The following is a 12,774-nucleotide window of genomic DNA, read 5'->3' as shown; positions in this document are numbered from 1 at the left end:
CCATAGTGTACTCGCGCCCCCCCGGGAGAGAGTCCGCGCCCCCCCGGGGGGGCGCGCCCCACCGGTTGAGAACCACTGTTCTACACAATGCTTTTCAGTAAAATAAATCATCAGCTATGCTATGCTAAATGCTACAAATCTTTTTCATGTGAGAACGTTGAAATAAGTGACAAAAATATTTGCCAAAGCTTTAAAAATGTGGGGGGAAATATACAAAAAAAGTCAAAGAATATTTTTTGACAAAAACATCAGAAAAGTGACAAAAACATTGGGGAAGGAAGCAACAAAAGTTTTGAAAAAGATGACAAAACGTTGAAAAAAAGTTTTAATTGTGACAGAGAAAAAAAAAAGTTGGGACTGTCGATGGGAAGACAACGCAAGGGTTAACATAGAAATGGGTCCTCACCAGTCAAAGGAGGGTTAGGGGTTAGGTTTAACCCCCTTACCCTAACCAAACCAAACCCCCACAATGTCATTATTTTAACACTACTGCCTTCACTCTTGCTGGTTTCAATAGATCAAGTTAATCCAGTTCAATCTATCACATTTAAGCCTTTTGGGTTTAGAACTAAAAGCACATGTCTCACAACATTAACTGTATCTGTAAAAAAAAAATTACAGATTTTTTTGCAATGCTTTCCGTTTGAATTTAAAATAACCATGTTAACTGAATTTGGTACAAGTTTTAATAAAAAATAGATTAAGGAAAATGTATGGGTGCCGAGAAGGAAGAAACGGAACATAATCAGTGATGATCATTGCAATTTATTATTTATTAATTTATTAACTTTTTTTAGTTATTATAACAGGGGGAAAAGCAAAAGTAGAAAGATGCATAAACGAACAGAATGATTAGTGATAAGTGTTATTTAGCTGTCTTCCAAACTGAAGAAATGCCTGTCAGATTTGTGACTAGTACACACGCACACGCACACACACACACACACACACACGCAAAAACCTCAAAGCACCTGCCAAAGCAAGGGAGAGGAAAATTTTGACTAATTACATCTCTTTCCAAGCCATTGAAAGAGTAAATACCAAAGAAGAGACATGCATATTCATAACAGGGCACAGCAGGATTGACTTGGTGGCTGAAAATCTTCCAGAATGAGATTGTGAAGTGAGAACAGAGGAAGCTTTTGACACAACAAACTGATGATGATGAGACGGACATCCCAACAGACAGATTCAAAAGCAGCATGAACACACCACACGGCAAGTCTTCTGAAAGCTGCCTGCTGGTTTCTAACCGATGACGATGCACTTTTAAGACCGGCTTTTGATTTGGTTTAATAGACTGTGCAGACATGAAACCTTGGCACCATAATTAGCATACCACTGTATTTCTAATTTAAGTCAAATGAAAGCAGTGAATGAAAGCAGTGAAATTGAAAGTGTGATTTTACCTCGCTGTTAAAGCACTGACAGTGTTTGACATGTTTGACTCTGTGACTCGGGTCATCAATTACAGTAGTACCTTACAAATCTATTATCATAAACTAAAATACAAAATCTATATAATTGTACAGTGTATGAAATAACCCGTTCTTAAATGCCACTGCATGCTCTAACGGTAGTGCTCAAATTGCATTTCAAATGTTATTATTACTTTCATAAAACTTTTTGCACGGCATATGATTTTATTTGCCATCAATCTGTGTAGTTACATTGACTCATAGGCTCTATCTTTCAGTAGGTCATTGCCACCATTAGCAGTGAAAACTTTGCCTGTAGAGCTTTTTCACAGCAACCATTTTTGACAGAGTAGGAAAACCACAGGTGTTACTGAAAATGTTAACAATAGCTCTTTGTGACAGTGGGCCTAGACAATAGCAGGACCTTGAAACTGGAGCTGCTTCTTTGATTGTTTACACCTGTGCTTTTGTTAGTGTGTCAAAATGCTGAGCAAATGGGCTGCTTGTGAGGAATATGGCAGTTATGCTCATCAAATCCACAGAAATATCATCAACAGATACCAGTAAGTCCTCTGTTTGAACACGTTTGTTATGAATATGCATTTCATCATTAAGAAATTAAATAAGTGGATTTCGTCCATCTAAGTTGGTCATATATAATGGTATAGTGCACAGCACTGGGGGGTAAAAGCTAGCTAGCTAGCTAGATGTGCTACAATAAAATGGTGCCAATGTGGGTCTAACCAACATAGTGAGCCACATGTAGGACTGATCAGTGCATACCATAAATTTTGAATTTTATCAAAAAGAAAAAAGGGTTCATACTTTAACTGAAAATGTTCTTTAAAATTATAGTATATTCCAGTTTTTTCCAGACAATAAATAGTTATAATAAAGATAAAGAGTTAAGGGGTTTGTTCAACTAGCATACTTTAAATAATAAACAATACTGAACAAAGTACATTTATTGAAGTGACAGACAGTGAATATTGAGTGTATATTTGCCACACTTTATTTGCAATTGTTGAAATATGTTTGTGACAAACATAGCCACCTACTGAACAGAAGCTAGCTTTAGCTGTTCACTAGCTAGAATTGAATACACCAAACAGCTATGTGGTGATGAGTGTGTTTGTGTGACTACTCGGACTCTACTCATGTAAAAAAGAAGAACTACAGTTCTTTCTTTTCTTCCAAACATAGCCACCTACTGAACAGAAGCTAACTTTAGCTGTTAACTAGCTAGCATTGAATACACCAAACGTCTGTGTGGTGATTAGTGTGTTTGTGTGACTACTCAGACTCTCCAGTTCTTTCATTTCTTCCAGTTTCTCTCTGTTTTCTTATTCTGCTGTCTATATATAGCAGTGATTAGAGGTGTGGCCATTAGCAGTGTGCCTTTGTGACTACACGCAACCATAAACTTAGTCTGAAAACAACTTCATGTTGTAAAACTGTAGCCAGTTGCTTAGGTACTAAAACTAATTTTATAATCTGGGAAGGTCAAATCAAATTCTCTGCAGAATGAATATGCATTAATCATGAAAATAAGAATCAACAACCTTGTCTTCGTAACTATTAGGTATGTTTTTAAGCGACAAAGATGGACAACGTGCAATGGCATCTCTGCATATTGTAAGAAAAAAAAAAAGGAAATAAAATGTTGTGAAGATTTTTTGAGTGTCTCCGGTACACAGTGGGAGGAGGAATTAATGAAACCTGCAGATAGGAAACAACCTGTACATGGCAGGTAGGAAAAGCAGGTTTTTTATGATGGCCGCAGACTAGGTGACAGTTGTGACTAACAAAGGTGACAAAACTACTAAAATGGGCCCCAGGGCAGGCTTTTTAACTTATTGTATGTGTACCCACAGTACCTGCTGCAAGATTTTCCATTGAAAATGATACAGGCTGAGCTGCTTTGGAGAAAACAACCTTGTTTCTTGTCCCTGTCATAATACCGCCACACATATGCTGAATGTCTAGTTGAAGTCTCTTCGGTAATCAGACAGAGAACAGAGAGCCATTTGGAATTCGGAAACCGAGCCAGCTGATGAGCTGCTCTTTGCAAAAGTTGTTTCTATTAGCCTCAGTCATGACAAGACATGTTGCAATATGCAATATGCAATAATGGAACACAGGCTGTACTGCAGATTAGCTCTTAGCTTGTATTCTGATTTGATTCTGATATACATATTACATTACATGTCATTTAGCAACTTACAATTGCTTTATGCTGGATGTCAAAATCACACGCCTCTGGACTAACTCGGGGTTAAGTGTCTTGCTCAGGGACACATTGGTTGATGTAAAGTAGTGGAAACAAATCCGGGTCTCCCACACCAAAGGCATGTGTCATATCCAGTGCGCCATCACCATCCATTTTATTGGAGCTTCAGTGTTGGCACACAGGCTGGACTGCAGATTAGTATTTCTTAGCTTGTATTCTTATGTATATATTGAAGCTTGAATGAGATCTGTCATTTTGGTGTCATAGCCATAACTGAAAATCATGTAATATGTTTAAAAATGTATCCCTGTTAAAGGAAAGATTCTTTAGCGTTTTTGTAAAAAGATGCCTTTAAAACAACATTACCATTCTAAAGCGGTGATTTCAAGCTGCTAAGGTTAGAGTGGTTGTTGCTTTTAAGAAAACATCATTTTCAGCCCCCTGAAGTGTTGATAATTAATGTCTATAATCCTGTAAGAAATGGTATGATGAGTACACATGTTGCGCATAAACCTTTTCTTTCAAAGAAGTCAAGAATTCCTTCATTTTCATGCTAAAAATGCAGCTCCATATTTTCAACATATCCACTTTTAGCCTAACATAAATAACACATGAAAGCAGGTGGAACCAGCTTGTGAAGAAAACACTTAATTCTAAAAAAGGAGGAAGGACCTAACCAGGTGTTTCTCTCTTTTCTCCCAGGCTTGCAAGATGTCCTGCCAGAGTTCCTGCGTGGGCGTTTTGTGGAGGCAGCCCTCAGCTTTGTGGCATGCAACTCAGAGGGCGAGTTGCTCTGCCGCAACAACGACTGCTGGTGCCAGTGCTCTCCCCGTTTCCCAGAATGCAACTGTCCCTTTGCTGACATCAAGGTCATGGAAGAGAACCTAGAGAAGAGCAAAGGGGCCTGGGCCAGCTTCAACCAAGAGTTCATGGAATCAGGTACGGTCTGGAATGGTTAGCATGTAACTCAATGTGTTGCCATTGAAGTGGAAATAATGCTTATAATGAGCTTGTGTTGAATGAGGTTTTTGTTTAAGTGTATAAAACAGAAAAAAGATTCAACTAACAACTGCTTGGAATAAAGTTTGGGTTGGTAGGTTGTGTTAAATGAGGTTTTAGTTTAGCTTTAATGGGGTGATAGAATGGTTATATAGAGTATTTCACGCTGTTCCTTAAGGCTTCTTAATGGGGTATGTAGCTTTGTTTAGGCTGAAAATGGCCTGGATGTTTTTTTATGGGTCCTTATGCTCCCGTTAATGGGTTTGCATTGAAACGAGTGGTTTTCTTCCTTACATGGTTTGCTCATGAATATTTAGATGAGCTGCGCACTGATTGGTTGAGCAAAGTACAGTACATACACACAGTGGAGATGAGACTACTAAATTCACTTCTGAGATCTTTCATGCAAGAAATCAACTATGTTAAGGTAAAATATCTGCTGTTTTATGAACATTGATGGCTAAGTGCCAATCTGGTAAGCGGGTGTTGGACTTCAGGAGCTCCACACAGTCTGATGAGACAGCGGCACCCTGCCACGCTCCATACCTTGTGCAAAGTCCCCGTTTCTGGGTCACTGAACTACCAAACACCGCTGCCCTGGTCGGTCTCTGGTCAGTGCCCTCGCGGTCAGCGAGCTTGTTACGCTACAATCTCTTACCACAGGTTCCAGTTAATCTTATCATGTATGTGTATGGGTATTGAGTCATTTAAACAAATGATTAGGGGAAATAAAAGCCTCTTGTCCGTGAGTCTAATTAGCAGTTGGAGCTAAAACTGGTCCCCTTTCGATTAGCATGAAAACATATCCCAGAGAACGATTGACTCAGTAGCCATGGGCTATTAACCCCTAGGTTCATTTTGCGCCAGAATGGTCCTTTAACTCCTTTGTTATTCAAGACACGTCTGTCCGTTGTCTGATAGTGCTAGCAATAACAGGATCTGAAGGAATCAGAATCAGAATCTGAAAAGAGTTATTGCCAGGTAAGTAGCACTTACATTTGCTTTGGATTTTGCATACATATAAACATATTTAAAGTGCCCAAATGGGTAGCTTCTGCTCTCCAATACGTTATACGAACATGCTGAAGGGCGTCTTTTTTGTCCCTTTAGACGCTGACAGCCACTGTCCAGAGTGAGAACGGGTTGAAAGAGGGTGTAACGGGGGGGATTTTTGCTGACCACTGTTTTCTCCCTCTCTCATGCTGTTTAATGCCGTTTCTCATGACTTTTGGACACCATTGCAAATGCCAGTGAAATAATTATGGAATGTATTGGATGCACAACCTTGTTTCTTTCTCATGCAAATAAATCTAGAAAACCCTGTCTTTGTCAAGTTAGTTATTCCCCCACTTAGCCTCTTGCCAGCTACATTTTTAATTTTCAGATTGTCGCCTATACAAGTAGAAAAGGAATAAAAAAGAATAAGTCGCAGCAAGTTTATTATTAATTGTGAAAGCTATAATTTAAGAATAAGTCATTTGAATTTGTGCACAAAGATTGTTGGGAGGCCTTTTCCCCTCATGTGTAATTAAGATGATAACTTCACAGTAGTGTGACTCTTTTCTACTTAGCTGTGCTGTCTTTTGAAAGCTGAGAATTAAAGAAAAGTGCACTAGCAAGGACCATGCCACAAAAATGTGTTTGTTAAAGATGTAATGAACATTATAAATGTGCAGATAGATAAAGAGATGTGGATGTCATCTGATGGCTGGTCTGAGAGGATGATGATGACCGGATGGAGGAGACGCAGATTGGGGGTTCCGTCTTAAAAGCAGTTTTCACCCGAATAGTTTACAGACCCTCAGATGGTACCCAGATGAGACATGGGAGAGGTGTGCACTGGGATGAACAGGAAGGGGTGAGGGGGAAGATGGATGGATGAAGAGGAGAGAAAAGGAGGGTGGGTCAAGCAATCGGAGACAAACGAGGCTGGCTGTGCAGCACGGTATATGTAGGTTTGTCCGGTGATTGGAGGTGTGGTTTAGGCGTGGCCCTGCTCCCCAACCTAAGTTAACAAATTAACTTAATTTAAATCAGTATTCACTACTGTGTCAACTTATATACTCTTTAAAACCAAAAAACTTGACTTGCCTTCAAGCAGGGACGAAGGCTGCCTGCCCGGCTAAGGGAACTAGCACAAAGATCAACACTGCCAAGCCTCCTACTCACCAACAACAGATTGATCACAAACAACATGTATGAGTTACAAATACACACAGAACTGCTGCTTTATGATTTTCATAAAAGCCTGGCTGAACACACTTATCACTAGCAGCTAGCAGCTAAGAGCTTGCTCTAGCAGCTAACCAGGCAAGCGAGCTACCCACTGGCAAGATCAAGACAGGGTAGGGGAATTAAATCAAGGTCTGACTTGAAAACACATCTTGATGTTCTGTGAGGGCCTTGTTCATGTTGTACAGACATATTAATTGCATTGTGTGTCTGTTAAGAGGCACAAAGGCTTTGAAACTTAACCCGTTAACTGCTGTTTTAGCTCAAAAGGTGGAAGCTTTTACACGTAGCTGCAGCTACTCAGTGTTGCCTGCACCAATTCAGGTTGGGGTTTCCACATATTTATAGTGATCAAGATTAACGTGAAAATTGGCCGGAATTCTCCTTTAATGACTTGGAAGGTGAAGGCAAGATTTAATGGAGACAGGTTTCTGGCTGCTTCTTTTAAACATTGCTGGGTGTTGCACTTCCTTGCAGATTTCATGTGATTGTGTTGGTGCCGCCATTTATTTGGAAATTGTTTAGTGAGTGACATTACGAGGATAAACCGCATTTCTGTGCATTCACTTAGCCTCGTTTTGACAGCACCTGACTTTGCAAAGTTGCTTTTTGTGCTACATATTAAATATTTCCAAAGAAGCACTGACAGTGTATTTTAACGAGAGGAGTAAGACTTGTAATTGCGGGGCTTTTCTTGTCCCGCTGACGCAGATGTTTTTTGTCAGGAGCTTAACTTAGTCCTTCTTGTCATAAAAAAATAAGGCCTTTGGTACTTTTAGAGGCTTGTACGTGTTTGAGTAACAAGCTAAACATATCATGAAAGGATCCTTGGTTACTCACACAGAAGGACAGGCACATACTGGACACCTACAGGCATGTATCCAGGGGATCATTAAAGTTGTATCTAATTTTAAGTAACACCACAATCTACTTACACATTTACCCACTCAGCCAGACTCACACAAGGCAAGTTGAGATGAACACTGAATGCAGAGAGTGAGGTAATCTACACGGTAAATATTGTTTGACTTTCAAATCTCCCCCTCTCTCTGTCTTATTATTTCTTTCCCTCTTTTGCATCTTCTATCTTTATCACACACACACTCACACGGTGGCTCTTTGGCTTCTGGGGGTGCCTGGGAAGTTGGGCTGAATCTCGTCTGCTGGGATAGGCTGATAAATGTATTTGTGGCAAGGGGAAAACAACTGCTAGTGTGTGTGCGTGTGTATGTGTGTGTGTGCGAGATTGTTCATGTGTGTGTCAGAGAGACAGAAGGAGGACAAGGAAGAGACTAAATAATTTTGTGTGGGTGAGGAAAGAGGAGAATAATACCCTCAAACCTCAGCCACTCACCTCAACTAAAGACCCAACTGGCTACACACACACACACACCCACACACACGCACAGAAAGAGCTCTCTGTTGAAAGGTTATTTTCTTTTTGGCTATATTTCATGTGCAGTTTAGGATGCAAGATGTCCTGGAAAGGTGTTGCGTCCGGAACATCACACTTATTTTTTTTTTGTGAAATTTGAAAACACAGCCAGCTTCAAGGCTAGATTCACTAATATCTGGTTCTATGCAGTTTGTGTATAAAAATGCAGTGCCACATTCCTAACACAGAGCACTGGAATTCATGTTTCCTCTGTCACAGAAGAGTACAGCTTAGGTACAGGGATTTTTCATAGTGGTGAAAAGCTGTTATATACTGTATTGAACAGACAGAACACTGACATTAAACATTATGTATGGAACTTTTGAAACAGAGTCACTCTCAGTGCCATTGGACAATAATATAGCTGAAAATCTAGCCCATGAAGGGAGACTTTGGCCAACCGGTCGTTTCAGTGAGAGAGTGTTCCTATTGGCTGTTCTGTGCATGCATTGTCAGTGCGACGGGGGGGGAGCTGCAGGAAAAGGTCTCTACATCAGATTCTGCCGTTTTTTGTTTTTTTTCACCCGCCGCATTTTTACGTTTTTATCAACAGATAAACAGAAGTAAATAGTGAATTTGTTGGGGACTATTTTTCAGCTGTGGATTAGTACATTCATGGTGCTCTAGTGAGTATTTCTGTCTGCAGGTGTGCATGTTTATCGCAGTGAAGCAACCAAAACCACAAGATAAAGAACTTTTACTTTCAAGTAAGTAATATGTGAGAACTGTCCATTATTACCTTACCAGAAAGTCATCACGACGGCCGATCAGCAATGTTTCAGGGACCTGTGTTAAATCCTCTGTGGCTTTAGAATTTAAGTATACAACAAGTAGATCCGCCAGGCAATCTGATTGGTCAACTACATTTGGAATGTGTTCAAATCAGCATAAGAGCACACCCATAGGGACACCGGGCTCATCACCAACAAAATTACTCTGCCTTAACATCACAGTGTTGAATCAAAAACCAACATCTTTATATAAAGTGATTCAGCTGTGGAGTTAACTGTTACTGGAAATGTTTGGATCTAGTTTCGCGTGACTAAACATGGAGGGACTTAAAATCATCACTGATGCTTCTTTACTTTGAGAGTAAATTACCCCATAATATAAATACAGTTTGATAATAAATTTTATTTTGGTGGTAATGTGTAATTGCAATATTACACTAGAGGGTGTGATGTGTGCCGATAATGACACTCACACTCTCTTGTGCTGTTGCTTAAATAACCACCTTGAGCCAGTCACAACACTACACTGACTCACAGGTTGAAGTTCCAAATTTAAGAGACAGTCATATAATGGAATTCTGATAGGGGTTAGAATTACCATATCAATCGCATGATCCACCCAACAGCCGAGCCATTATGCTGGGTCTTTGGGATATTACCTCAGTTGATGTGAGGAATGTGAGTTCTCAGCCGCCATACATGTTGCAGAGGGTGAGGAGAGGGTGTAAGTAACTAATGAGGTCACTCATACATGAAACATTAGACAGAGCTTCTCAGTAATTGAGATTCAATTCCCTGCTCCGAGGGTGGGTAGAAAGCTGAGTTAACTCCCCACTGAGAGAAAGACAGAGCAAGGAAAGAGAAAAAAATCTTTTTTAAAAAGAAAGACTTTCATCTTCTGCTGTGTTCATTTCAAACTGGTCAATAGAGGGAAAGATATACTATTAAATGCAGAGTTGGGAAGGTTGTTTAAAAAAACTTACAATGAATACTCAATACCTTTATTAAAAAAGAAGAAGACAGAAATGCAGTCATTGACCTATATCACAATATTAAAGAAACCTAACTTGTGACTTTTGGTTATATATGGGCGCCCGCTCAATCTACTGGGCTATCCAGAAGCATTAGTTCTTGGAAGGACAGCGGCAGTAACATGGTATACTATGACGTTTTTCAGTTTTTAGCATAAATCCTTGAAAAGGACAGTGGCTCAGTGGTTTGCACTCCCAACAGGAAACCCAGTGAGTCATTCCTGTTGACTCAAACATAGGATTGATTCCCAGTCTGACAAGGACCTTTTCATGACATTATTTTCTACATCAAATACTATGACCTTTTCAACATACTATTCTATGATGTTTTTTCAACATACCATACTATGACATTTTATCACTTTTTTCAACAAACTATATTTTGACTTTTTAATCACGTTTTTAGAGTATATACTACACTACGATTGTTTGAGGGATGCTTTTTCTGGGTAACGTTGGCGCAGTGGTTAGCAATGCTCAAATAGGCAACCAGCTAGTAATCCCTGAGGTCTCTGACCCAGGTTCAATTCCCGGTGCAGGCAATGTTTTTTCAACATTAAGTACTTTGACTTTTTTTAACTTTCTATACCATGACATTTTTTCCGACATACTATACTATGACTTTTTAATCTTTTTTCAACATACTATGCTGTGACTGTTTTCAACTGTTTTCTTTTTACGGTGGATAGTGGCTTAGTGGTTAGCATTGCTCCAACAGACAACCAGTCAGTAATCGCTGCAGACTCTGACCCAGGTTCAATTCACATTCCAGGCAGGTATCTTCAAGTACTATGACTTTTTTAGACATACTATGCCATGATTTTTTTTCCGACATACTATACTGTGACTTTTTTAAACATAGTATACTATGACTTTTTTCAGTTTTCAGCATAAGTCCTTCATAAGGACAGTGGCTCAGTGGTTTGCACTCCCAACAGGAAACCTAGTGAGTCACTACTGTTGACTCAAATGTAGGATTGATTCCCAGTCTGGCGAGGACATCTTCATGTTGTTGTTTTCAACATACCATACTATGACTTCAATCACATTTTTTAGACATACTATACGACAACATTTAAATTACTTTTTCCAACATTATGTACCATCTTCTACATACTATATTATGACTTTTTAATCACATTTTTGATATGATATACTATAATTATTTTTAACAATGCTTCTTTTAGGGAATGTTGGCCCAGTGGTAAGCGATGCTCAAACAGGCGACCAGGCAGTAATCCCTGTGGTCTCTGACCCAGGTTCACTTCCCATTTCACTTTTTATGACCTTTTTTTTTTACATACTATTACATGACTTATTTTCTGACATACTATACTATGACTTTTTAATCTTTTTTCAACATACTGTACTAGGATTGTTTTTGAACTTTTTTTTTTTTTTTTTTAAGATGGTTAGTGGCTTAGTGGTTAGCACTGCTCCACAGGCAATCAGTCAGTAATTCTTGCGGGCTGTCATGCAGGTTCAATTTCAATTCCAATTCCAGGCAGGTTTTTTCTACAATGTTTTCTCCACATAAAGTACTTTGCCTTTTTATGACTTTTTTAAACATACTATACCATGATTTTTTCCGACATACTATACTGTGACTTTTTTAAACATGGTGTACTGTAACTTTATTCAGTTTTTCAGCCAAAGTCTTTCATAAGGTCAGTGGCTCAGTGGTTTGCACTCCAAACAGGAAACCCAGTGAGTCAGTGCTGCTGACTCAAACGGAGGTTCAATTCCCAGTCCCGGCAGGTACTTATAATGATATTATTTTCAACATCAACGTACGTTGACGTATTTTTCAACATACCATACAATGACTTTTTATCACTTTTTTTGATATACTATACTACAACAGTTAAAGTACTTTTTCCAACATAATTTATTTCCGACATACTATACCATGATTTTCTCCCAACATACAGTACTATGACTTTTTTTAAACGTGGAATACTATGACTTTTTTCAGTTTTCAACATAACTTATTTGGAAGGATAGTGGCTTAGTGGTTTGCACTCCCAACAGAAAACCTGTGAGTGGTTACTGAATATACAATTCTATGACTTTTTTCAACATACTATACTAAGAATTCTTACCACTTTCTTTGACATGCTATACCATGACTTTTTTCCGACATACTATACCACAACTTTTTTTGACATACTATACCATGACTTTTTTCCGACATACTATACCATGACTTTTTTTGACATACTATACCATGACTTTTTTCCGACATACTATACCATGACTTTTTCAACTTTTTTCAACATACTCTACTATGACTATTTTCAACATTTCTTTGTTTCTTTACATTGATAGTGGCTTAGTGGTTAGCACGGCTCCAACAGGCAACCAGGAAGTAATCGCTGCCATCTCTGACTCTGGTTCAATTCCTAGTCCCGGCAGATACTTTTCATGATATTATTTTCTACGTCAACATACGTTGACGTTTTTTTCGACATACCATACTATGACTTTTTATCACTTTTTTTGACATACTATACTACAACAGTTAAAGTACTTTTTCCAACATAATTTTTTCCGACATACTATACCATGATATTTTTCCAACATACTGTACTGTCTTTTTTTAAACATGGAATACTATAAGTTTTTTCCAGTTTTCAACGTAACTTATTTGGAGGGATAGTGGCTCAGTGGTTTGCGCTCCCAACAGAAAACCTCTGAG

General features: G+C 38.9%; 1 protein-coding gene across 1 annotated transcript in view; it reads left to right on the top strand.

Moving 5' to 3' along the window:
- The window catches only part of brinp2 (bone morphogenetic protein/retinoic acid inducible neural-specific 2), a 114,642-nt gene that overhangs the window by 68,361 nt on the left and 33,507 nt on the right, over nt 1-12,774 (top strand). The window contains exon 5 of the mRNA XM_034888870.1: nt 4,351-4,587. Coding sequence (XP_034744761.1) covers nt 4,351-4,587 — 237 coding nt within the window. The remainder of the gene's footprint in view (nt 1-4,350; nt 4,588-12,774) is intronic.

Source organism: Etheostoma cragini, chromosome 12, assembly GCF_013103735.1.
Source record: "Etheostoma cragini isolate CJK2018 chromosome 12, CSU_Ecrag_1.0, whole genome shotgun sequence".
Taxonomy (NCBI): Eukaryota; Metazoa; Chordata; class Actinopteri; order Perciformes; family Percidae; genus Etheostoma; species Etheostoma cragini.
The sequence above is the reverse complement of the archived record's forward strand: the minus strand, read 5'-3'. Positions and strand labels throughout refer to the sequence as shown.